The 26,928-nt window shown below is 43.5% G+C and overlaps 2 protein-coding genes across 4 annotated transcripts in view; one reads left to right on the forward strand and one right to left on the reverse strand.

Moving 5' to 3' along the window:
• The window catches only part of PIK3AP1 (phosphoinositide-3-kinase adaptor protein 1), a 33,991-nt gene extending 22,846 nt beyond the window's left edge, over positions 1-11,145 (reverse strand). Inside the window, exons 1-2 of one of the 2 annotated variants that reach the window (XM_030275950.4) lie at positions 10,985-11,145; positions 4,956-5,372 (exon numbers count right to left, since the gene is read on the reverse strand). In XM_030275950.4, the coding sequence (XP_030131810.3) occupies positions 4,956-5,372; positions 10,985-10,997 (430 nt within the window). In that variant the 5' untranslated portion in view covers positions 10,998-11,145. The remainder of the gene's footprint in view (positions 1-4,955; positions 5,373-10,984) is intronic. The other variant, XM_072931025.1, reaches the window with a different exon arrangement.
• A 4,118-nt stretch (positions 11,146-15,263) lies between these two features.
• NOLC1 (nucleolar and coiled-body phosphoprotein 1) lies at positions 15,264-26,254 on the forward strand. Of its 2 annotated transcripts, none has more exons than XM_012574451.5 (14): positions 15,264-15,438; positions 15,544-15,599; positions 15,677-15,798; positions 16,886-17,001; positions 17,772-17,913; positions 18,412-18,515; positions 19,164-19,314; positions 19,826-19,966; positions 20,318-20,407; positions 21,699-21,845; positions 22,055-22,615; positions 23,322-23,434; positions 23,819-23,899; positions 24,142-26,254. In XM_012574451.5, exons 1-14 carry the CDS (start codon positions 15,325-15,327, stop codon positions 24,298-24,300), a joined length of 2,097 nt encoding a protein of 698 aa, XP_012429905.4. In that variant the 5' UTR covers positions 15,264-15,324; the 3' UTR covers positions 24,301-26,254. The 2 variants fall into 2 exon arrangements, with proteins under 2 accessions (XP_012429905.4, XP_030131813.3); XM_030275953.4 differs by having other exon boundaries at positions 22,055-22,600.
• Positions 26,255-26,928: the final 674 nt, after the last annotated feature.

Raw genomic sequence — 26,928 nt, forward strand, 5'->3', positions numbered from 1 at the left:
TTGTCTCTATTTAGAAAGGTATGCACCTATTCTAGCACTGCTTGAATTTTATGATGCCATGAAAGAAAATCCATGAAGTATTGCTTTTTACATAAAAAAACTGTGACTTTATGAAATGCCTTGATGACAAACAATTAATCAATCCTGCAGCTGGGAAGATTATTTTAACTACTTGACCCCATATGCTACAGATGGATAAGAACATCCATACATTTCTGTCAGGGAACTCTCAGTATCACTTGGGAGCTTAGTTAAGGTTTAGTCAATTGCTTTAACCAGCTCTCTGAAGTCTCTGGCTTTCCAGCATCAGTCAATTATACCCATGCATGAAGAGGCATGCAACCAGCATGTTCTCTCAACCTGAACTCCTGCACAAGGGCGTCACAGTTTCCTCTTCTTGACAGGCAGTGAGAACCAGCTAGGCTGCTGAGCTCCCATATAAGAAAACAGGCTCATTTGCACCCAGAGGGCTGACTAATAGCTCATCCACTCCTCTTCAATGAGCAGAGTCAAAGAACCACATCTTATGTTTAAACAAGATAGAAAAGAAAAAAAACATAGTTTAAAGAGTTCATTTAATTTTACCTCTTCAAAGAAGAGGGAGAGAGAACTGCATGCTACCACCTCACATCTTCAAGGCCACTTCAATAAGCTGGCAGAAGTCAATGTTGCTCGCAATTAGCTGAGATAGAACTACTCTGAACATATTCCTCCACAGAGCACTGAGACTGGAGAAGTAAACACATGACAGTTCATACCAAACTTAAAAATACATTGTGAATTTAGGTCTCTAGCCCTAAATGGCAACTATTAGCAAAACTAAACAAATAATCAAATAATTACAGAAACATGAAGCTGTAGAGAATCTCACATATGCTACAACTTCCCCTATCTGGTTTGAGAAACAGTTAACAACATCTATCCAACGTGACCTTAAATTCCGAGTAGCTTTCTCCAAGGTTTTTCTTTACAGCTTGAGTCCAGCACAGACCACAGTAACTTTCATAAGAGGAGAGGCTGAAAGAGCTGGAAGTCTTCAGCCTGGAGAAAAGACAACTCAGGGGAATCTTATATGGACAAGAGAGGAGAAAATGAAAAAGGAGCCAGACTGTTTTCCATAGTGCCCACTGACAGGAAAAGAGGAAATGTGCACAAACTAAAATGCATGAAGCTCCATCCGAACACAAGAAAACATTTTGTTACTTTCAAGGGTGGTCAAACATTGGAACAGGTTGCTCAGAGAGGCTGTGAAGTCCTGCAGAGTCTCCACCTGCAGAGACATTCAAAACCCAACTGGAAATAGTCTTGAGCTTTATCTAACTGTGCTTGAGCAGAAAGCCTAGATTATGTCAAGCGGTCCCTTCCAACCTGAATGATATGCTCTCAAGTTTCATCAATGCAACAGAAGAAAGCCAAGAATTTAATTCAATTCCTTGACATGAACCAGAGGAGCAATTATACAGCTGATGTGGTTCTTCTTATGCCATTTCCCTCTCAAAAAAGCTTACTGCCTTAGTCTCTGACATCTCTTAATGAGCCCCTCAGTAGGTAGAGTAACATTTCAGCTCTTCCTGACCTACAAAAATCAAAATAAGTTCTCATCTTCCTTCTAACTGCCCAACGCTCTCCATCTTAACCATATTATTCCTTACACCAACTTCTGACCCTCTTATTTCATAAATTGTTTGTTGGTACTCATCTTTCATTCTTGTCTCTTCCAGTGCACAAGAGCTCTGCTCAGCCAAGGCTGCACTTGTTCACCACTGCCGTCATATTCAGTTATCACCTCAGCCATCTCAGGCAGATGTGGATTTCCCCATGTTTTTACCCACAAGAGATGGCTTGGATACAGAAAGCTCAAAGGCACTGATGAATTAGTAAATGCTTTGGAAACATCAGCTTTTACAGTGGGAAATTTGAAATTTCAAATTTCAAAACAATTTTTCAAAACAAATTTTCAATTTCAAATTTCAAAACAATTTTCAAATTGAAATTTCAAATTTCAAAACAATTTTTCAAAACAAATTTCAAAACATTGTTTCAAAACAATGTAGTTAGGGACAAATACACTGGAGCAATTTAAATGTCAAGTGAGCTTTGAGAACACATGAGGAAGAGAAAGGTCACTGACTCTGACTGTGGCTCAGACTCCCAGCTGCTCGATGCACACAGCGCAGCTATGACGGGCCAGGCTAGAGGGGTTAAGCAGCAGCTGGTCACTGCACCCTGGCTAGTGACTATACCCTGCTGGGCCCGAGCTGCTGTGTACACAGACATCCTGAGCAAGATTGTTTAATCTAGAGAAAAGGAGACTCAGTTGGAACTTACTGCTTTCTACAACTACCAGAGAGGAGGCTCTAGACTCTCTTCTCTCAGGTAACATGCAATAGGACAAGATCAACGAGCTTCAAGTTGCTTCAGGGGAGAGTTAGATTGGATACTATGAAAAATTTCTTCATTGAAAGGGTGGTTGAACAACAGAACAGGCTGCCCAGGCAAGTGGTGGGATCACCATCCCTGCAACTGTTAAAAAAAAACATGTAGATGTGGTAATGAAGGACATGGTTTAGTGGTACATGTAACAGTGTTAAGTTAGTAGCTGGACTCCATCTTTAGGATCTTTTCCAGCCATAATAATTCTGTGATTTCCACCCCCTTAGCACAGTTATTGCATAGTCTGAAAAACTTCCCCACAGATAACAGGAGTACCTGCAAATGCAAACCTTCATGTGCTCTGTAGTTTGCCAGAATTGAGAAACTTTAGAAGTAAAAATACCAGATCTATAAGAGAGCAAGAGTCAGCATCAGCACACAGTTATCAACAAGGCTAGATGAATGTTTCTTCATTTCTGAATTCATACTAAAGTAATAAAAATTAAAGTAGGTTTCAGCATGTGATGTCTAGGGGTGTCATAGTCCCATGATGCCCTAAACAAACTACAGCCAACAGTGGTTCTAGAGGCAACAGCACAGCCTGCACAGTGCCAGTGTGCAGCCTCTGGAGAAGAATTTGCCCTGACTGCATCCTGTACCCCTGTACCATGCCTCACTAGCTCAGGATTCAGCAATTTGGAAGCTGAGTCATTTTAGCATCAGGCCTAGTTTTGACACTGCTGTTAGAAGTACGGGTGAGTGCATGTGAAGAGAAGTACTTTCCAGAGGAAGACACCCAGACCTAAACAATTTCAAATATAGTCATTAACTTTCTCTGATAAGTGCTGTAAGAATTAAGGGCTGCCTTAATCAGGAAAAATTCAAACTTAACTAAGACCAGAGCAGAGGCTATGTTTCTCTGTGGGAGAGGTCTGCTGTCACAAACATTCTAAGTTACTCATGCTGCAACTGAATCATACAGAAGATTTTTTTATACCAGTCAAGAAGAAAGTTTTCACAGTTTCACCCAAAAAAGGAACTATGTACACCTGGGGCTATCTTCAGAGGAAACATCAGAACATTTGCATTTGAGGCCATTCACAGAACTTGTATAGAATCACACAATACAAGATGTCACAGAGTTGTTTTTTCCCCACACAGAAGTAGGATCTGATACATTACTCCAAATACTTTGGCCATGAAAGCAGCCCATCTTAAATAGGTTCTTCCTTCACAAGAATTACAGTGACAGCAGATGGATCACCTTTGCAACTGGTCTGATGTGCACAAACCAAAAATTTGACACGGCATGCAGGTGACAGCCACATCAGCTATGACTGCCATAATAGTAACGGAAGTCCAGAAATTCTCAATCTTTGTGTACCAAACTATCTGGAACATGTTACAGCAGACTCCACAGCAAATTAGTTTAGTTTTATCACATTTTTTCTCTCAGTCAAGTACTTTCTAGATATGCTGAAATCAGTTTGAGATCAATGTATGCTTATTAAAGTGAGAAAACAGAAAACAAGCTGATTTTTTTTTTGTTATGTAGAAACAGCAATAAAAATCCAAAGCACAATCTCCCTTTCACAACACCACCCACATAAAGCCAAAGCACAGTTTGTTGCAGCACATGCTAACTTGCAGCACAGATGGAAAAGGACTTTAGACCCAGCTGTGTGAAGTCAGACTCCAGAACCTTTATGCACACAACACTAGACACACTGCCTTACTTATGCCATGGAATAGAGATAAATCTTAAGCCAAGATGCAACTGCAGGATTCCAGTCTTGCTGAGGCTGACAAAGAACACTATAACCCTACCTATGGCAATGTTATAAAAATACCCAGACTAGCAGGACTGCCCAGAGCTCTCCAACTTCATTTCACCAGAAACTATGAGAAAGGAATTCTACACACTCTTCTAGAGTTTAGGACTCTAGTACATTGTGCTTGTGTAGTCTCCAACTCTTAATACTTCTGTGCTAGTAAGTCCTCTGCACTAGTTAAAAGGGGATCACTTTCAGACTGGTTGGGTTATTTTTAAGGCCATCAGTGTAATTCTTTAATTAATCACTGCCTTTTCATCATAGGTAACAAAGTGATCTGTTGCCAGTATGGTTACATCTTTGATTTTAGGCCCAGTACTAGATAATACATATTAGACTTTATTTTGTTTCCGGTATGACACAAACAAGTCTGAAGAAAAAGATTTCTTTTCCTTAAAATAAAGACAATTTTCCGTTGATTTGGGTCAATAAACTGCAGAGTACAATATTTACAGGCAAAATTTTAAATATAGAAAGTTTTCATTTTCAATTTGCTTCAAAAGCAGGCATCCAAGACAACCTCAAATTCAGAAGTTCTCTGAGAGTTGCTGGTAATTTCTCCTGAGTTAGGGACCAACCAACCAGGCATAGAAAAATTTGCTTCCATAACTTTCTTGTTTACAAGGGTTAGACAATTTGCTTTAGTTTGCTCTTTAAGTAAAGCACATTATCAGTGTAAAATTAAGAATAAACAGTACCAGGTCTCTCCCTCCTCCAACCAGAAAGCACAGCTCCTAGCTATGGTCTTACCTTCTGAAATAGCCTTCTCAACAGCTGCAAGGTAAGCATCAGGCTCATCATCATTTGTGAGTTCTTGCCACTGAGACCAGTCCTTGAAAAAAGTCAAATAATCATCACAGTCCGTAACACCACAAAACAGCTTGACTACTTTGCACGGGGGCCATAAAGCCTCCTGAAGGCTCTGCAGGATGTGAGGAATGTAAAAACTCTGCACCAGCTCAGCAGAAAGCAAAAGGATGATACTCCGACTTCTGCTGAACAGGTCCAGCTCTTGGTGGGTGATGGCAGAGTTGTCTTGAAGCTGGTAGGTCAGAATACGATGCTTTCGAATTTGCCAAGTGAAGAGGAAGAGGTTCTGGAGGTACTGACACCATTCAACGGCGTCACTTGCATACACAATCAGCACATCATAGTCTCCAGGGGCTCCTGTACAGGTGCAAGACAATCACAAGAAAAAGGATTAAATTCAAACCATGAAATCACCCACAGCTTTGGAACAAAAAACCCCAGCATTGTCTCTAATTCCTGTCAGAAACTACAAAGCATTTCAAAAGAACACTAGTTCTATCCAAAGTGAGGTGTTCACAGCCACAAAGAAATTCTAAGGGTGAATGAACTCCTACTTGCATCTACTCCACCAAATTTAAGTAGCTTTTCATTCTTAAAAATGAAAAAAACTAAAATGCTCTTCCTATAAAGGAGATCATTTCCTATGTCGTTTCAAGTGAAACAAACTACACAGAGATTTACAGATTTAAAGCATTCTGATAAGGAAAAAGCCACAAAAACCAGACCTTCGAAACAAACTAGCTTGAAAAGAGGTGTTCACTCTCGCATGAAAATTTAAAATCATTTTAGGCAATTATATGGTCTCTTCAACACAACTGCAGATCATTACATGCCCAAATGGAACAGACGCCAAACAGCACACCTAAAATAACAAACGAGGTCACAGAATGCTTACAGGAAGTCACTATGGCCCCTGTGGTGTTAGATACTTGCTCTCATTGCAGCAGAAAGCAAACTGCCTGAAAAGTATGCATGCAACTAAGGGAACATCAGTCTCAGTGCTTGCACCACAGCCACTCTGTCACTCAGGCTTCAGACATTCCACAAGGCTGTGTTAGAGTCCTTCCTCAAAACTGTCATCAAAAGCTTTCCCAACAATTTTTGGAATGACAAACACTCTCTTCAGAGGGAAAGAACTAATACAATAGTGGTGGCCAGAAGACAGCCCAAAATACGCTCACCAAAATTGACTTCTTCCATAATTCTCTAGAGACAGCTTCTACCTACAGACTCATGCATTTCAGCGCTCTTGCACAAAAGCACTTAAAAAAGCTTGCTAAGAGTAGATTGCAAATTGAACCAGTGTGACATGATGCAGTGCTCTCCCACCAATCTCAAGGAAGCTTTTAAGTCTAAATTTAATTTTTCTATTTACCTGTGAAGCAGTTTAATCAAAATTGAGGTTTACAGCTCAGGTCCATGGTAAATTTCAGAGCTGAGAATTTAAAATCTTGTTAACAAATTGTCTTCTAATTCCAGTCTGACTCTTTAGAAATGTCAACGTTTTCAACCTATCTCCATCATGATGCAAGCAAAGGCAATTTTTTCCAATTAAAGCAAAGAACAATGCCTAAAATTTGGCATCAAAAAAGAGGATCTGGAGAGTGAATTTACCAGAACTGAAGATGGCAGTTTTGCAATCACCTTAGAAAAATTCAACCAAAATTGCACAGCCTCCAAAGACTTTATTATATCACCTTCCCCAGAAACTTCATTACAAAATTAAGGCAGAAACAATGTCTAGGCTGAGGGACCTCAGCCCTGAACTATACAATTAGCAGCTTTAAACAGAAGTTCAGCAGAAGTGATACAATTGAGAAGAATGGGGATGTGCTCAGTGCTCAACCAATAGCATTACCTGCATAAATAAGGACATCCCTGGCAGTGAAAGGATGATACCCTAGCTATGGAGAACATGGACAGTGCAGTGCTGACATATTCACTAAGACAGCTGCATGTTTGTGAGTGAATACAGCTCCTGAACCACAGATGGAGGGTTGTAGGAGACGGCATTCCCAAAGAAGAGGATCCAGCAAACTCAGAGTCCTTGGGACTCAAAACCTCAGGACCTTTAACCTAAGAGTGCAGAACTGCTGAGAAAAAAGATGGCTTTCACACCAGCGAGCACATCACTATTGCCAAAATATCACTGATGGTGGCTGAACACCACCTGGCAAAGACAACAGAATTACATGAGCAAAAACATGAAAACCAAGCAGAATTCAAGTTTTATTCTAGAAAGGCAGATGTACCACAGACTTCTGCTTCCTTCTGCTTCCACTGCCCTGGGTTGATTTACATACAGTACAGCGGGAAAGGAAAGCACAACTCTCCGCTGAGAACAGAGCCCACACATTGCACCATGGCCAGCTGAGCCTGACTTCAACAGATGGGGAGACCACAAAATGACTCTGAGGTGTGCCCAAAGCTCTTAAAGTCCTACCCAGCCCCACCTCCAGTCTCTGGAAAATTAGTAGCGGCACTTTAACATTCTATAAAATGGACACATAATCCTGTCATTCACTTTTAGGTAGCACACAGCTTTCACAACTATACTTGTGAGTCAACAGGCCTTTCTCCAGGCTTTCAATGAAAGTAAGCAGCTGTGCTCAGAGACAAGGTGGAAGAGCCATTGACTTTAAACATGCCTTGCACTGCAGCGGCACTAAGTATCCAAGAATCCCTCCCTTCTCTGCTATGTAGATAAAGGATGCAAACTGGACAGAATAATTGCAAATTCCCTGTCAGAACAGTGCAACCTTTGCATCCAGCAGGCAGGAACTTCCTCTGGTGTTTAGGAAAGGTACTGATTTCCTAGCTAGCACTGCTCTACAAGAACACCATTCCCCTTAACAGAGCTGTACCAGCTCTCCTCAGGCCTTCTTCCCTCAGCTCCTTTTACATGTACACAATAAACTGAGGAATAACACTCCAAAAATGAGAACTGAGAAATAAAATTACTGACTCCACTTGTAGAGCCAAAGTAACGCTCCATGTTCATAAGCAAAAATACTGGAAGTGGGTCTTGCAGAGCTAAATAAGCTGAAGTCAGCATTGGGACTGTTTTTTAAAAACCCCAAAAATCTAGAAATAACCTCAATTGCAACATTCTCCTTTAAAAGAAGAATGACACAGGACTCTCCTTCCTGAATCATGCTATTATTTATCTAACCAAATAGCCACCTTTGCAGCACTAACTACTGTCCAGTCCTCAGGGAACAGTATAAAAAGAATAAATAACATTTCAGGGAGGTTTTTCAAAATTCTTCAAACATCAGAAAAACTCACAGAGCAGAGTACAAAACATAAGGTATACTCTGCCTATTGTGGGCATATAGGGAACTCCTTTGGTGGACACCAAACATTTCCTTAAACCCTGCCCTTAGATAGGTGGTTTGACAATGCTTTTCACAGGCTGGTTTTGGAAAAGTCTTCAATTAAAGGAAGAAATATATGAACACTATATACAATATCAAAATGAAGAAAAACAGTTGGCTAGTACAAGTCTATCTTTCACACTCTCAAGTGTGATCTTAAATTTTAAATTTAAAGTTTAAATTTTAAGAATAGAGTAACAAGGTATTGTTAAGTTTAGAGTATAAAAAATACTTTTGCTTCTGTTTACAAAATGTCAGCACTATTAACAATATTGCAGGGTATGTTCATTTGCTTCATAGAAAATCATAAAGGTGCAGTTCTGCTGCAGTTTGCAGGGCTAAACCATAACCTTTGGAATACTTTCCAGCTGTAACTGCCTCTCCAGTGTTTAGCTGCACACTTTACTACACAGCAACAATAACAGACTGGTGAGATTACAAACCAGTACCATAGACATGCCTAAGACCCATAATTGAAGTGTAAGCCCCACAAATTAAACAGCACAAATGACATGATACAAAGCTTTCCCTAGCACACAAATCGCTCATAGAATGGAAGAGGCTGAAACAATTCAGTAAAAATCATATACACTCATGGCAAGCGTATAGAAGTATGCATGACCATGTCATGTCTTCACAGTCTCTCTCTGAGAAGCAAATAAATCAGACACATCTCCATACTGTGTCTGCAAGTAGTGCGGAGATAATCTTTAGGCTCAGTCCAAACATGCAATAGTGGTTTATGGCTGTATCATAAGGTTCTGATTACCACTGAAATAGCTAAACAATACTGTGGGAAGCTGGCATATCAGCTCTGGGTAAGACTACATCTTACATTATCGACTGTTATTATCTATTGTTTCATTCCATAAGCCAAAAGGTTTGACTCTTTTTCAATTTATAGATCATAAAGTTTTCCATTGCATTTATGGATCCCATAAAGAATATTCAGGGCTGTAGTAATACACAACTTTTCTATGTCATCTTTCACACACCTCTCTCTCATAAGTAGATCATGACTTCTCATTGTCCACAGACCAGGTAAAAAAACAGACTAAATCCTTCACTCTAACTCATCATATGCAGTGGCAAACAATTTATCTTCATCTGCTACAAGAAAATCCATCTTCAATTCTGACTGCATAAGAAGGCATTATGTAACCTGTTCCAGTGTGTTTTGTGATTCATGTGTATGGAGGATACAGAAATAGTGCTGTTCAAAATAACAATCCTTGACAGATGGGAATTGACTCTCCATTAAAGATAATTGTTTACGGTATAAAGGAAATGCAACTCAAACCATCTTAATAATCAAATTCTTATAAGAGAGAGTACTTCCAGGAAGTCATAGAAACTGCTGGTGGGCCATTAAAAGAAGTCCTCAGCACATTCCACGTTTCAGTATGTGAAGTGTGTGTATTTAAGTGATGTATGATGAAATAAATGCATTCTCTGCATACATGAAATGCACAGTAATAGTGATCACATGAGACTTCTTACCTCGACTGGAATATAAAATCTTCACTTTAAATAAAATGCTGCAAACAAGTAAGAGGAAATAGCAGAACCAAAGCAGACAAATTTCTGCAAACCTAACTTCACAGAGAGGAACAAGAGATTTGCATTACGATACATTAATCTAAAGTTGTTCTTTTTTTAAGGGTCTCTGTGAAATCACCTTCTGTTTATAAGGAGAAAAGTAGTTTTGCCCACAAGTCTCCCGAGACCTCCGTTTAGCTTATTTTTACCTCACAAGGAGATACGCGTCAATGAAACACAAATGTTACTTCACACCCTGAGAATGGCACGTTTTTTTCCTTTTTTAGATAAAACCCTTACGCTTCCCTACAAAGAGAGGAACTTGCAAATTGGGCATTAGCAAGATTTACACAATACAGGCTAAACTCTCCCCTTGAGTCTGCAGCTCTTAGTCTAGGTAGTCTTACCTGCACACACGTCAGCTAAAACACTTTCAATTACGGTAAACTAGCTCAGCTTGTGATCCTGTGCCATTGTTGCAAGGGACACCAAGTATACCCCCAAAAGGAAGTGGTGCTGAAGAATAAAGCCATATTTAGGGAAAACTGACTTCTCTATAAAACATCACAGAAAAACACGCAAGTCGTACAAGCGGAGAGGAGCAAAATACTCTACAGAACACCCTCCCTCAGAAGTCGCTGATCTGCCAAGCCGAAGTGCACTTAAGACGCAGGAAAGCTCGGCCAGCAGCTGCCCTGAACTCCAGACAAGTGAAGCAAGGGGAGCTGGAAAGCGCTACGAGCGAAGGAGCCGCGGTTGCTCCGAAGAGCGCCAGGGCTCCCTGAACCCGGAGAGCGGACCCCTTTCCCTCTCTCGGGCAGCGGAGCGCCAGGGGCGCGCAGAGCCGCGCAGCGGCACCGCCCCGCGGGGCAGCGGGCAGGGCTCCGCCACGCTCCGCTTGCCGGCACCTCGCCGCGGGGCAGCTGCGGAGAGCCGCGGCCCGCCGCAGCACAGCGGGGCCGCCGCAGCACAGCGGGGCCCCGCGCAGCACAGCCGGGCGGAGAAGCCCCGCCGCTTCCCCGCGGCTCCCGGGACGGCAGCCGCGGCACCTACCGGGGGCCGCCATGGTCCGGGACTGGCGCTCCCCTTCCCTCACATCGGCGGCGCAGCAAGGCGGTGCATCCCCCGGAGCCGCTCCCTCGCCCCCGGCACGGCACAGGACACGGCACGGGACACGGCTCCGGGCTCCTCCCGGCCCCGCCTCCCGCCCGCGGCGCCCCCTGCAGAGCCCGGCACGGGCTGCCCCTGCCCGGCCGCGCGTCGCCTTTCCGGTGCTCGGCTGGACTCTGCCCCAGGGAGGGAAACTGCCTTTTCCAGCTGGCTCCTATCACACATTCCGTAGGTGGCCGAGGAAACAGCGCTACAGCGAGGAAAGTTGTGTTACAGTAATACAGTGGTCTCAGGAAACCGGGAGCAACAGTTGAGGAGAAGAACAAGTGATCCCTGTTTTATACTCATCCCTAACTTAGGTTTTCTCATGTCTTCTATGAGCAAGGAAAACTCCTAGGGAGAAGCCAAGCTGCTCACTACAGAATGAAGTAGCTCGATGTTCTGTGTTTTCATCTAGAAGATGCTGTCTTCCAAATGACAGTTTCTGTAAGACTGTGCTCATGTTTGAGTACAGAGACAATAAGCGCCAGAAGGACACCGTTATTGTTCAGAGAGTAGGACTCAATTTACTAATCTCGTCACTGGAGACAAAGCAACAGATTCTGCCTAAATTATTCAGCCTATTCCTTTGCAAACTTTGAAAAAACACTTTGAAAAACCAGTGAGATCTTTCATTGATGCACTTCGGCACAGCAAAAGCAGACTCCTTACAATCTGGCTTCCCAGTCAAGGCAGTCATTCGACATTCTGTACACAGCTTAACATCACCACTAGTGTTAGAACAGAGGTGGTTACAAGCAGAAAGGAACCACCTGTTTTCCACTAATAAACTCTATCTCAGAAGTTAGTCAAACTCTCTTGTTACCTCCAAATCTTTCTTTACTGAAAACCTACTTTAAGCTTACAAACTGCATGCCACTACCTGTCTTCCAAAACCAAGGTGTTCTCTCAATAGGGAAGCACTAGGACAAAAAGCACTTCCTGATGATAAAGCTTTATGAGTAATTCCAGGTTTGCAAAGAAGAAACCATAACTTTCCCCTCTGAATCATCCCAAAAATATACACTAGAATAAAGAACACACAGACACTGGAGAAGAATCCCAACTTGGGATTTATATGAAAGACAAAAGTTCACTAGTTGGAAACAAGAATCTTTAAGCAAATTATTTTACTATTATGCAACAGCAAGTATATATTAAGAACTGTTTAAACAGATGGATGACTTTATGACTGTTCCACATTATTTCCCTTGTTAAGCTGTGTATCTTCTAACTTCCAGTATAAAAAGTTAAAAACAAAATGATCTTTCTGATGTTAGATGAGAATTTCAACATGCTGTTAGGAAATGAGCTTTTAAATTTTCTCTCTTTAAAACCTTGCAGTAGCACAGAGAGGGTTAGCAGAGTCAGCTCCCAGGGAACCCACAGGGTTTCTCCACGTCTGTCAGTGTCACTTAGCATACTCTGCATTTTATTTAATCAATGCAAAGCCCACAGGAAACCTCTTCAGCATTTAAACGTCCCAAGTCTCTAAAGTGAAATTAATGTGCCTCCACAAATGAGCTTAGGTAAAATAACTGCAAGTGTGTTGTTTCAGCAACCTCCAACTAAAAACTCAGAGAGCAAATTGAGGCAAAAGCCCCTTCACACCCTATCACAGCAGGAAGGCCTAACACTTACAAATCTCCTAAAGAAATAATTAAAGAAAAAAAAATAGAGAGGAAATAGAGGGAGTATTTCATCATACCTTGCCCAAAATTGACTGTACAAGTCTTTCCTCACTTCAGTTCACTGCAGCATACGAACACAGCTGCATTTGCAGCATTATTCTCAATGGTCTGTCTTATCACTGTCCAAAGAAAAGGACTAGATTGCCCTTTCTGGAGCCAATGCTTTTTTTGCTAGGCACTTACAAGCAGTAACAAGGAAATTACTGAGTACATGTTTGAATACTAATGCTATCTGTCTTCACTTTTTCTTGGTCATGAAAAGAGTGGAAAGGCCAGAGACCTCTCATGGAAATGTTCTCTTCTGAGATGAGCTGGGAAATGAGAGGCTGGAGAGCAGTGCTGCAGAAACAGGCCTGAAGGTCCTGGTCAATGGCAAGTTGAACAAGAGCCAGCAGTGCCCGGGCAGCCAGGAGGGCATCAGGGACGGCATGGCCAGCTGGGCAAGGGAGAGGATTGTCCCGCTCTGCTCTGCACTGGGGTGGCCTCACCTCGAGTGCTGGGGACAGTTTAGTCACTGTAATATTAAAAAGATCCCATGCATAACTCTCCCTGCAGCCTTAACAAAAGCGACATGGCAGCCAAGGGGAGGACTGAAAGGACTTATGAGGAGTAGGTGAGGGTAACAGAGGAATTCACAAGCAGTAACAAATCCGTTGAATTTGCTTGCCTTTTAGATCCCAGGATCTCCCACTACTGTCTTGGGGAATACAAGGACAAAATGGCTTTCCCTGCCAGGTCATCTGGACAGCTGCAGGCACAGCATTGGGGAACACACCTAGAGAGCCACACACCTTTGAAGAGAAGTGGCTACACAGCACAGGGAACAGACCTAACTGGCAAAGGCCAGGCAGGAGAGGGAGATACTTATTAACCAGAGGAGAAGCAAAGTGAGCCAGTGAAGCAAACACAGTCAGTCATTTCCCCGGCTCCGCACAGCCAGGGAGAGTCACACAGTTACTTCACACAGCAGGGCTTAAAGTAACAACAGTGTATCAGCAAAAGCTGCATCTTTTCCTTTCCAATGTAGGCAAAAACACAAAAGTTTGCTGAGCTTTGCAGATGAAGCTTGCAGCTGTAGGTCACTGTAGAGGGGAAGCTACAAAAACTAAGAAATATTAGTTCCTGCAAACAGTTTCCTTTCTGCAACACAGCCTCATGTTATTCCACACATAAAAGGGACAGGGAATCTCAAAAAGTAAACATATCTAACCAAGCCTCAGCACAACACCCCTTTTCTGCTACACAGGCTACAGCATCTGTACAAAATTACAGAATCTTACAGTACAAAATACCACAAGAGCTGACTTCTACTTCCCCATGAGTGCAAACATGGGGCCTTCCAGAAACACCAAGAACAGGCACAATTTGCTGAGAACAGAGCCCGTCCAATTGTGCGTATTCATTGGGCACCAAGGCACAGAACAGCAGTATTTGGAAATAGTTAAGTGCAGAGAGCTAGGTAGGGGAAATATAAAAAGCAAAACACTGCCTACCTACCACTGTTTTTTTGACCCTGGCAGCCATAAATCTAGACTTTAAGTACAGGACTCTCTTCTTCCTTGGCCCTCAGCAAGATTTATAGTACCATCTATTGAAAAGAATGAAGAAAAGTGCTATTCATCACAAAGGCAGGAATAGAGAGGTACATCCAGCAGAGCAAATCTGCAGTATTACAGAAAAAAAAACTTTCCTGTAAAAGTAACTAAAGCTACTTAAATATACAACAGGTGAATTAAATCTCATCCTCATCAGTGTTGTGAGCACACTAACACACTAAACTTGTCCTGCTCAGCCTCATCTGGGGCTTCCACATCTACCCTTTTCCATAGGTCCAGAAGCTCCATTTAAGGTCAGGTCCGGGTCTTCTGCACTTACTTGAGCTATACCTATTTCATACCCTATCTCCCGCCTTGCAGCCCCTCAAGCCTATATTCCAGATAGCCTTGTCTCAAATTCCTTTTCTGTCTCTCACAGGTTGCCGCTTTAGGATTATGGTGTTACTTTCACCAGCTCCCTCTGTTCCTGTAGGGATTTTGTAGGAGCATTCAGTACGTTCCGGTATGGGTTCAGGCTGAGAGTAGCGGCGAGTGCCGGCAGCGGCCCCGAGCTCCGCCCGCCAGCCCTGCGGGGCTGCGCCGCGCTGCTGAGGGCTCTGCCGGCACCGAGCCCGCCCGCAGCTCCCGGCCTGCTCTCCGCCCCGGGGCAACCCAGCTCCTGCTCTCCAGCATTCCCCCAGCGTTCTCCCTTCAGCGATTTAAAACAGATCACAGGTAGGAGAAAGCTGGTGAGGCTTAAGCGGACTTAAGTCTAAGAGTCAAGTCCAGAGCCGAGTGGTCACTCCCGGGCTCCCAGCCCGCGTCCCGCCGCTGCACCACAGGCAGCGGCAGCACGGAGCGCGCCCGCCCCCTCACGCCGGGCAGCGCCCCGGAGCGGCGCCGCGCGGCAACTCGGCAGCGGTAGGGGCGGGGTCGCGGCGGCGCGCGTGCGCACTGACGCACGCACGCACGCACGCAAGCGCGGGCGCGTGCGCGCGCGGCACGTGTCGGCGTGGGCATGATGGCGGAGCGGCGCGCGGTGCCCAGCGACCTGTTCCCCCTCGTGCTCGCGTTCCTGCGCGAGAGCGGCTGCCAGGGCGCCGCGCGCGCCCTCGCCAGGGAGGCGGCGGCGGTGAGCGGGGAGCGGGACGGGACGGGCGGGACGGGACGGGCGGGGGCACGGACCGACCGACCGACCGACTGACTGACTGACTGACTGTGGCCTCTCTCGCTTTAGAAGGAGCAGGACCCCAACGCGGCCTCCCTCCTGGACATCTTCACCTACTGGCTGCGGTAAGTCCCCCCGGGGTGCGCTGCCCCTCCGCCCGGCCCGCGCCCCGCGGGACCCCGCTCAGCCCTTCTGCCCGCAGGTCTCCGGCGGCCAAGAAGGGAAAGCTGGTCCCGAACGGCGCCCAGGCGAAGAGGAAGCCGTCCGCCAGCAGCAGTGACAGCTCCAGCGAAGAGGATGAGAAACCCCCGGCCAAGAAACGTGGTAGGTTTGTGCGAGGCCCTGGTGCACACCCGGATTGTGTTTGCCAATGGCTTCTCACGTGCGTTTAGAGCTCGGCCTCAGTAGCTCTTTTAAGGTCTTTCAGCAGCTATCAGGGATTAGGTTTGTATTGACTGATTTCGGTTTTGGAAAGTCTTTTGCCCATGACATGGAAGATAGGTTCATTTTAGTTAAGGCTGATCTCTGTATCTTGTTAAAATTTAGGCACAGCAGTTTGTGTCCCATTGAAGGTTTCAGCCATTCCAGAGAAATCCTAGGCATCCGTACTCACCTGCTGCTTGTGTGAGGTTGCTGCCCTTTTTTCTTTAGCGCTCATGTACTAGTGTTACCAAAAAATACATCCCTGTGCTGCACTTTGCTATATGGTGAGCTAGATTTTTCCGTTTTATCTGAAACTGTTCTTGTATCTTTCATTAATCACTGTACACAAGACTGTGTGTGTCTAGCAGTAGGTTTACAGGAGGGAAAGAATAAATGAGGAAAGGGAGAAACACAGAAAGATGTGTCTTCAACTTGAGCCATCCTAAAGCTGAATTTGAATTTAGATCTGATTTTTATTTGATAAGAACATTTGGAAATACAATATAAGACAAAACTCTTTGTTTTGCTCCACATTATTGAAAAGCAGTCAGTAACCAGGAAGTGGATTTGGCCAAAACACATTTGGGTGTCTGGAACCTTAACACGACATTGCAGTGTTTCTCTTTGCAAGCACCAGTCAGTACTTGTTCAGCAGGTTTCTTTAAGCTGGAAGGTGTGCAGACCCAGCTAATATTATCTCAGTTTGAGGGGTGCTCTTTCTTTTTGGGATGTCCTCTTTGGGATAGAAATCTGTACGTAAACTTGTGTGTGACAACGATAAAGTCTGGAATGGTTTTATCTTTTTGCTTACCCATTTTAGAGCAGTTCGCCGTACACTGCTCAAGAAACAAAGTCAGTTTTACAAACTTCAGTCATGGTTTAATGACCTTAATGTATCCTTTTGCCCTAACACCCACTAGTGCAGGATGTAAGTGCTTGAAAATTGTGAATTAACTTGTCATCAACGTATGCTGTCCCCTTTTTGCAGCTAAAGCATCAGCTGTGCCCAAAGCAAAAGCAGTTCCTGCAGCCAAGATGGCAGAGAGCAGCAGTGAGGACTCCAGTGATGATTCAGACTCAGAGGAGGAGAAGAAGCCAGCAAAGGTTGGCTTTGCTTTCCAGCATCTTTAATGTGTGTTTGACAGTGATGAATACTAGCAAATTTAACCAACAGAGTTGTGTGGGATATTAGGCTCACTGGCCCTGGACTATGAAGTGCCCATGCTGCTGTAGATACCGTGCAAAAAGACATTTCTGTAGTACAGTTTGGACTGGTCCCAGGAAAAGTTAATTTTTTGCCTGCACCCACCCTCTTTGTTTCATATCCAAGTCTGGTCCTTGCGTTTATCCTAAGACTGCCAGGGCTTAATTCCTTTGTAAAGAAAGATTCAGTACTATGAGTTTGATCTTTATATATATGTATATGGGTGTGGGTGGGTGTGTTTACGTAAAAAGAGAATCTTCTCTTTGCTTTTTCTTGCTGCAGTCATGGTCTTGAAGTGGAGGCAAGGAACAATGATGTCAGGGGAGGAAGAGTGATAACATTGTACACTAGAGGAGACCAACTAGAGTTGCCCAGTCAGTATTTTCAGTCTTCAAGCTAGTGGGATCTGAGAACAGTGCCAGCCTCAGAACTGCCCCATTTTGAGGAGGCAAAACTGAAGACTGATGTGCATTTCTGGGAGGTTTTCTAGAGCAAAATTTTTCCCAGGATTTTCAGACCCTGACCACTAAGCAGACTGGTGTTTTCAAATCTAAATTGTAACTTCTGTGAAAGACAGCTGTTTCTACACTCTGTGTATGTGTCCATCTTATAAGCCTTGTTTTCTTTTCATGACTTTGAGGCTTAGTCAGTTTTTCCTGCTGTTGTTTAGAAAGGTGCAAAACCTGTGGTGAAGCCAGCTGGAACCAAAATCCAGCCTCAGAAGAAAGCAGAGAGTTCCAGTTCTGACTCGAGCAGCTCGGATGAAGAAGCACCAAAGAAGCAACCACCAAAAGCAGCAACACCGAAATCAGGTACCTGTTACTGTGTATCATGAGTAAAGTGCAAAATCCAAAAAGCAGGGGGAGGAGTGCTGGGGGCTGTACCTACATGCAGAGACATATGTATTAACATAGCAGTCTGAAAATCTGCTTTCACTGCCATTTGCACTCCAGTCTAGTCTCTTCTGACATAGAGGTGTAGAATTGGATGCAAATAAAACATCTGGTCCTATTCATTGTTTGAATAACTGTTTATCTTTTGCTTTTACCATTGTCTTCTCCTCAAACAGCAGGGAAGATCTTTACTAAGCCTTTAGTTTTGGAACTTCCCATGAACTACAAGACAGTTTCCAGAAAATTTTCTCTAAGGTTGCAGTAGGATAAACCAAGAGTTTTGCAGTACTACTGCAAAAGCAGTACTACTTAATCTGCTCTGTGGTTCTTTTCTCTCTAAGATACTCACTGCTCAATGTAATTATCCCTCATCTACATAGCATGTTTTGCAATGTCCCTTTTTACATCTCTCAAAAGGAAGTAAAGTTGCTCAGGCAGCCACCAAAGTTGTCAATGGAAAAGCAGCAAGCAGTAGCAGCAGCAGTGAAGATTCTGATGAGGAAAAGGCTGCACCAAAAAAGGTACATTAGACTATGAAAAAATTAATGAACAGTGTAGAAGTCTAGTAACACTGGGTATTATCTTGCAGGCACAGACTACACAGATGCTGTGCTCAACATAATTCTTACACCTGCTTCTCCTTCATATGTTGGGATTATGTGTTCTAACATCTCTTCATGTACTGCTTTCTTCCCTAATATCTCCTTACTACTTTCTCTGCTCCTTCCTTTACAGGAAAACATCTGATTGTGCCATAACTATATTGTGTCTCCATTTTATAAAGTTGCTTTGGTCTGACTCTCATGTTTAGCTGTTGCTTTGAGTTTTCCACTAGCAAGTGTTTAAAAATGTTTCCTGCAACACAAAAATAATCATAGTTGTTTTTAATCATGTGGCAGTTGCTAAATTTCAGTCAGTCCTCTGTCCTTTTGTCCAGAAGAGCTCATCATTAGGGGTTCTTGAAGCAGAAAATGATAGCAGAGGAGCTAGAAAGATAATGATACTCATGTGTTTCTTGAAATTTGTGTTTGAGAATCTTGGTTAATCTTTTTCCCTTTGTCTTGAGAATTTGCTCTTAAGTGAGGTGTGGAGTTAAGCAAGATCCACATCCAGTTGTCCCCACAAGATTTCTGCAATTTCTTTTTTTAATATATATTTCTTTTGATAAGGCTGTTCCCAAGAAATCACCTCTGCCAAAACCTGCAGCCACTCAGGCGTGTCCAGGGAAAACCAAACATGCCAAGAAAAGTTCCAGCAGTGAGGACTCATCTGACAGCTCAGATGATGAAGAGCCACCTGCAAAACAAAAGCCAAAATCTGGTATGTAAAAAATACTAAATAGTTTTGTTTTTTTTTTTTTTGTGAAGTATCCAGGGCCATTCAGTTGCAGTCCAGCTGATGGGCTCAATGGGCCTCTGTTTAGTGTGGTATAATGTCTTTAGGCTTCCAGTAGAGAGCTGGTCTGAGTAGAGAGTCAGTCATCTAAGGTCAGTCTGACTCTCTAACCAGAAGATTTGAAAAGGCAATAAATGAAAACAATGAAAAATTCACATATCTGATTTTTTTCTGTAAAAGTTTGCTGACAAGCTCCTGTTCTTCTAAAAGTGCAGAGAAAACTTCTGCAGAGATGGTTGGGTCAGCTGAACCCCTAGACGAGAGTAAAACTCAGTAGAAACAAGGAGGTAGCAGTGGGGTGGGTATAATCTATAGGCTAGTTTTGGATTGTAGCTACAGAAGGGGAATAAATGGAAGTGAATAGCAGAATACAACAAACACCTTGTGCTGCTCACATTACCATGCTGACATCTGAATGCTGTGTTTCTCTTCATAGGCCCATACAGCGCTGTACCACCTCCTCAAGGAGCACAGACAAAGAAGGGCCTTGCTAAGGCTCCTGCAAAAAAGGCTGAGAGCAGTGACTCTTCAGACAGTAGTGATGAGGCAGAGCAGGTGCCCTCAAAGGCAGAAGCAGGTACGTTGTGAGGAGGAGAGGCTGCAGGGGAAGTACTACATTGTGCCAACAAGGTTTTTGCAAGGTCTTGGCTTCCTTGAAAAAGCCATTTGTCTTTGCTCTATGTTGCTATTTAGTCTTCTGGAAGCTTCTGACTAATTTGAAGGCAAGCCAAACAACACTCTGTACAACTTGAAAAGTCATTGGGATCTAGTTTAGTGGGAATAAGCCAAGTTCTTGCATAGCTTCCATTAGGCTGGCTGAGTAGCTGGTATACTGAGAGTGCAGCTTTTTCACATCTGGTAAGGTTTGGATCCAGGGACAAAGGTTTGGTATGGATGTGGCCTATTAATTTTAAACTTGCTTTTGCAGGCAAAGCAGCAGTAGCTAAAACAATCCCTGCCCCTCAGAAGAAAGCTGTGACTAGCAAGAAGGCTGAATCCAGTTCTGACAGTGACTCAGGTAATTCAAGAAATAAAGTTCTAATTCTTTTGTGTTAATGTTTTTACTGGCCAGGTTGCTCCATAGTGGTGTATCCAAGAGCCCTAGTGTTTGAGCTTAAAAGCTTCAGAGTCTCCATGACTAGCAAGATATGAAATTGAAAACCTGCAGCCTGCTATTCAGGGTGGACCATGAGACAAGACCATTGGCAAGTGTAGGAAAGTCTCCATACTGCTGGATGGAAAGGGCAGGGAATTGTGAATCAGGTTTCTCACAGACTTTTAATGGTTAAACTGTTCTTGAGTGTCTGTGTCTTGAGATTTTTGGAGTTTGTTATTCCATTGTGTTTGGAGAAGTTTCTGAAATAAAAATGTAATCACCATATAACATTCAAAATAGACTTAGAAGATGCCTCCCTTCTAATGTGACCCTAGAAACGGGAGCAGTGTACTTTGTCTCTCGTGTTGACCAGGTTTGAAGTTTGATGTTTCCCATGTGAGTTCCCTGTGTGCTACAATTTCCCTCTGAGTTCAAGATACTCCTTTGGCATATCTCAGCATCTCTGGTGACATGGCAGGGACTGGGCAGCAGCTGCCAGTCTGTCTGCAGACAGCTAGCCCTAGCACTAGGTTGTGTGACACACCAGTGAGTGTCAGCTGTTCTGTGTTTTCTGGTTTTGTTACCTAGTTTCTCTCAAAATTGTCAAGGTTTTGATTGCTGTTGCTAAAGTGTTCAGAAATACTGGAATAGATCAGATTTAGTATTCCAGACCTATGTAACACAAACAAAGCTGTATTTGTACTCAAGAGTCTCCATTTTCAAACTGCTGCTATCTCATCTGATAGAGGAATTAGCTAAAATGAGATACTGTGCTGTTGCTGCCTCACTTTGTATGCTTCGTCAACTTTATCTCTTAATTTTTATATAGCTTCTTTGATCTTTACCACATAGATTATTTTTTCAATGTTTCTTGTCCCCAAGTTTGATGATACTGGTATTTTCTCTGAAGTTCGTTATTCAGTACCTCTTCTCTACATTATTCTCCAAATATTTACTTCATTGTACATTCATTAGTTAATAACTTAAACTGTTTCCACTTTCTCCCAACAACGAAGATGCTTAGAAAATTTCATGCTGTGCCTTAACTGTTCAAGTGTTCATCAGATGCTTGCCAGTTCCCTAGTGCCTCAGCCTTGAGCCAGAAGCCATTTTGCTTTTCACTTACCCATAAATTACATACATGTTACCACTAAAGTAACTTACACATTAAACCTATTAACTTGAAGAACGGGTTTTTTTGGGTTTTTTTTAGATTCTAGCTCTGAAGATGATAAAAAGAAGGTAGGGAATAAACAACCTGCTAAACAACCTGCGATAAAGAATACTTCTAAATCAGCAAAAGTAGTTGTCAAGCCTGGACAAGCAAAGAAAGACTCCAGTTCTTCCTCAGACAGCTCAGGTATTGGGGTGGGAGAGAAGGAGAATTTCTACATGCATGTTGTTCTTGTTAAGACCTTTCTGTTTCAGTGCAGGGTCTGAGGGTACAGTTGAACAGGAATACCCATTGCAATGTTGTTTCAAGCAAATGATGAAGCGTACTCTGTATCAACACTGAATGTTAGCCTTGTGTTAAAGCAATGGGACTTAGCCTTTTTCTTTCCATTCTAGATTCTGATAGTTCTGAAAAGAAGGCAGCTCCTGTGAAGCCCACACCTAAAGCAGCAACCCCTGCAGCAAAGAAGTCACCAGCTGCCACAAAGAAAGCACAAAGTAGCTCTGATTCAGATAGCAGCTCCAGCAGTTCTGAGGATGAGAAGAAGAAGAAAGGCCCTCCAGCTAAACCAGCTGGCAAAGCAGCTAAGCCACTGTCCAAACCTTCTACTCCAGCTCCCAAAGCAGACACATCTGACTCTGATAGCTCAAGCAGTGAAGAAGAAAAGCCAGCAGGGAAACCAGCCACCAAATCTACAGGGGCAGCAAAAGCAGCTGTGGGGAAGAAGGCAGCTGCTTCTAGTAGTAGCAGCAGCTCATCAGATAGTTCCAGTGAAGAGGATAGAAAGCCCAAGAAGGCAGTGAAAGGGGTGCAGAATGGTTCTAAAGCCACTGCCTCCACAGAGAAAGCAAAAGCATCTGCAGTAGCTGCAAACAACATGAAGTCTAAGCCAGCTGGTGGCAGCAGTAGTAGCAGTGAAAGCAGTTCTGAAGAAGAGACTGGTAAAGTCAATGGAGGTATTACCATCAGCGTGGGAAGTGGGTCTGTCAGGCAGTGTTACTGACTAAGCATGAATGGAAGACTTTCTGAAACAATACTCATTCTTAATCTGTGTGATATTAGATTGTGCCATTTGGTCCAGTGGTAAGAGGGAAGGGCTAGTTTCGAATTTGGTGGGATCTTTTTTGTCTGCATTGCACAGGTGCTGGCAGTGAAATTTGTGGTAATGTGAAGCACATTTCTGTGTAGTTGTTGCCAGCTGCCGTCTGTGCATGCACAAGATTTGGTGACGGCAAAGCAGACTGTTGGAGGACCTTGTCTCTGTGCAGTGGGACACCACAGTTGATGCCGAGTGCATCAACTGGGTCAATCTTTAACCCTCCAGGAGGAAAACAACTAGTGATGCACCAGTGATGTGTCTAAGTGCATATGGTATGAATCCAAAACCTGGCAAATTTTGGCTAACAGAACTCTCTCAAGAATGCAAAATCATTCATATAGAGCTATCCTATTGCATACAATTTTATCCATTAGGATAGGATGGGGAGGTCCTTGCTGACTTAAAATTTGTTAGTGTCTGGTACAGCAGTCTGTTTTCTGGGTGAAGTAATGCAGGTACCAGTTCTCACACCTGGTGTCAACACTGGGTTTGCTTCCTGGGGTACAGAAGCCATTACTTTTCTCAACACTGCCTTTAAAATTCTGCTGCTGTACATCTAACAGGCACAGTCGGGAAGAAACAGAAGAGGGAAGATGTTCAGGAGCCAGAAACACCACACAGTAAAAAAGCAAAGATCAAAGCCAAAACACCACACACAGTTCCCAAGGTGAAACGGGTGAGTGAGGGTGGACTGTGGCAACTGAGTGAAGAGGCATCTCTGCCTTCTGAACAAGTAGGCTGGTTTGGGATTTTTTTGGGTGGCTGGGCCCGCAGGATTATTTGTATTTTTGCTGTCTCCTTAAGCACTCTAACCTTGTCTGGAGAACCCTAGGGAGTGCACATAAGAACATACTATTATTCTGGCAAAAGCTGATTGGATCTACTTGCACAGGAGCACTCCTGATCTGAAGCAGGGAAAGAATGATGAATCTGAGAAACACTTAAAGATTGAGGTGATGTGGACAGGGTTCTGTATTTGTAGGGCAAGGAAGGATGTTGTTACTAAAGGAACACTTTGTGTTTGCATGTGATTACGGTATCTCGTTTTCTTTTCCAACAGCCATCCTCTCCATTCCGCCGCGTAAGGGAAGAAGAGATTGAGGTGGATGCCCGTGTGGCTGATAACTCGTTTGAAGCAAAGGTAGGGCTAGGTGGTGCCAGAGCGGTAACAATTGGTCTCTGAAAGTACATGACTGCAGAGCAGCCTCGGTGTGCTTCTGGGGAGCGGTTTTGGTGAGGTTTCTTCCACCAGGAGGCGCATGGGAGAGCGGTACCAGCTCCCGGGACGTGCTGGGGTTTGCTGGGTACAGTGAAGCACAAAGCATTGCCCTCACTCTCTTGGGTACTGACTTGAATTTCTTTTTTCCTCTCCATCCCTTGCAGAAAGGAGCAGCTGGTGACTGGGGTGAGAAAGCTAACAACATCCTGAAATACACTAAAGGCAAATCTTTCCGTCATGAGAAAACAAAGAAAAAGAGAGGCAGCTACCGTGGGGGCACTATATCAACCCAAGTCAATTCCGTCAAGTTTGAAAGTGACTGAGAATATTGGAGTTCATAAACCATCTGCTCACCAGAACACCTTGGATGGGCATATGGACATTAATGGGTGTCAAGCCTGCCTGGAATGCTACCTCCCCATGCCCCTTGTGGGGCAGGCAGCTCCAGTGTAGGGATGTGGGAGAATGGTTGGATGTTTCCCTGTTTTATGTCTAATTTTTAGTCTCCTAATTTGAAACCATCCTTAAGCTGGTGTTATTGGCACCGCTAGGGTGACCGCCAAGACTTATATTTTCTACAGTTTTATTTTAAAAGGCTGGGAGTGATTTTTACTTTTGGTTTCCTGCCCATCTAGTGGAAGACAGGGAAATCATTGTCCTGTATTTTGATCTCCCATTTCTTTTTCAGCCAGTTTAACTCTCATACCTTTTAAAAGGCAAGTGTTGTCACTTGTCTCTGACTAGTTACTGTAAGAACAACTGATTTGAGCACTCTGGCTGTAATCCCCAACCCCACCTGACATTTCAAGTTTACCCTAGTAGTGTGACAGGGGTTCCTTTTCTGTTCTGTTTTGTGGTTTCACCTTGCAATAAATACCTACTTTCCTCTTCCTTGCACTCCTGTGGAGGCCACTAACCAGAGTACTTGGAGAAGCAGTCTCTAAATACGGTGTAGTAGTTGAGTAACAGTATCCATTGCAGTTGCAAAGTGGGGGCTATTTTCAGAAAGACCAAGGTCTATAGTACTGGTGTAACACTTCCATCAGTGTAGCTGGGGAGTGAGGTTGTACAGAAACTTGAATGAATGGGGGTTGTGAAGTTTCACTTGATGGGAAGGGAAAAATAGACTGAGGAGATGAAGGCCCCTTAGCAAGAGGCAGAGGTGGATAAGCAGTGTTACTGTTTCAGAAGCTCTGGCTGCAGTGTGGCATTACTCCTTGTTCTGTTTGAACATAAAATGTGCCAACTTATATTTACTGCCAGCAGTGTGAGCTGAAGCTTGTTAGGTGTCAAGGTGAATGTATCATTAATGCCTTAAATTTCTGAGTTGAATGACTTGGTCTTTGAGTTGTTTTCCATCTGTTAAATCCTTCTTGAGAAGTAAAATGCCAGGTTCCCCCTAGCACTAGGGAAGACCCTGGTGCTGTAAGGTTTGAAGTATCAGCTACAAGTGTATGTTCGGTATGTGGAGCCACAAAGAAGTTGAGAAACTTGCAGCCTAAACAGAGCTTTCATGAGCAATTGACAGTATAATGTGCTGAGGGGTGGGCTTGCATTCACTCAGTTGTGTGACTGCTTTCATACTTAATTGCAGCTTGCATCTGGTAGAAAATACTCCCTCAAATACTTTGCCCTCTGTTAGGTGGGTTAAATTAACTAGTTTGAGGAGCAATGGGTTGAGCCCACAGCCAGTATGAGTTGAATAAGTTGAATAGTGGTAGTGCATGTTTGGGAAATGGAGTAGTGGGCTGTGAGATATGGTCACCCCACATGAAACTGGCAGCCACTGAGAGGTAGTGCAGGGCCAGATTTCCGTGTTTCTGTTCCCTCCCCAAAGAGTGCCAGTGAGAAGAGCCTTGTTACAGGAAGCTGTGTTGGTGTGCAAAGCAGAGTCACCTAATTGAGGGTTGGGATGAGACTTGATGAGCCACCCCCATGTACATGAGTGGCAACTTTTTCCAGGGAGCATTTTTCAGGACTTCCCACCACCCCAGCTTGCACAATCACTGGGGCCTGGATTCAAGGCTACAGTGCAGAGGGGCCCAGGAGACCATGGATATTACAAGAAAGTAAAGGTTAGAGGCCAAAGGAAGGTGAGAAGAGTATTTTCTGCATGGGGATTTGAACATCATCTTTCTTGTCATTTGCTCTCCTTTCTCTGTTTATCAGGAACTTACATTCGAAACTGTTTAAAATACTTTTACGCTTTGAGGTTTTTAAAAAAATATAAAATGTGAGAATTTAATGTGTCAGAAAATAAAGATTGCTGCCTTTGTAGTCTGAGTGGATCTGGTAGTTAAAGATGTGGGATAGTGGGTGGGAAAAGTGAGGGTACCATGAGTGGGGGTAACAGTACTGTCTCTACATCTGTCTACAACTACTTCTTGTCATCTTATTGAAATGATTGTGGACATGTAACAGGCCTTCAGAAGTAAAAGGTGGCCTGTGCAGCTGGCTAATGACTGACTGAGACATTTGGATAAGATGCTAGAAGCTTATATCAAAACTGAAGCTGCACAAGTCCCTTCCCATCAGAATGTCTTGTCAGGTCTTCTCAAATATTGCTGCCAAATCAGCTGTATGGTAGTTGGCCCTATAAGCACCAGCATATAGTAGGAAGAACAGGCATAACTGAAAACCCCTGTATAGATCTAGTTAAAATAAGTGATTCGTGCCCCCTTAGATTTCTTCCTCTATGTGTAAAAGAAACTTACTGAGAGGTAGGACCTTGTGGAGATCTCGAGTGCTGTAATGCTCAATTTTAACCCTTGAACTACATTTCTCTGGAAAGGGTGGGATTATGCACCATACGCATTGGACTCTGTTGCTCTGTAACTAGCATTCTGCCACAGCCTTCCACCTTTAACGTGATGCTGTAGGAGATGTAATGCTGTCTGAAGTTTCAGCATAGGATGCAAGGAATCTCATTAGCCTTGGTGAAGATCAGCACC

The sequence above is a fragment of the Taeniopygia guttata genome, chromosome 6 (genome assembly GCF_048771995.1).
Source record: "Taeniopygia guttata chromosome 6, bTaeGut7.mat, whole genome shotgun sequence".
In the NCBI taxonomy this organism is placed as follows: domain Eukaryota; kingdom Metazoa; phylum Chordata; class Aves; order Passeriformes; family Estrildidae; genus Taeniopygia; species Taeniopygia guttata.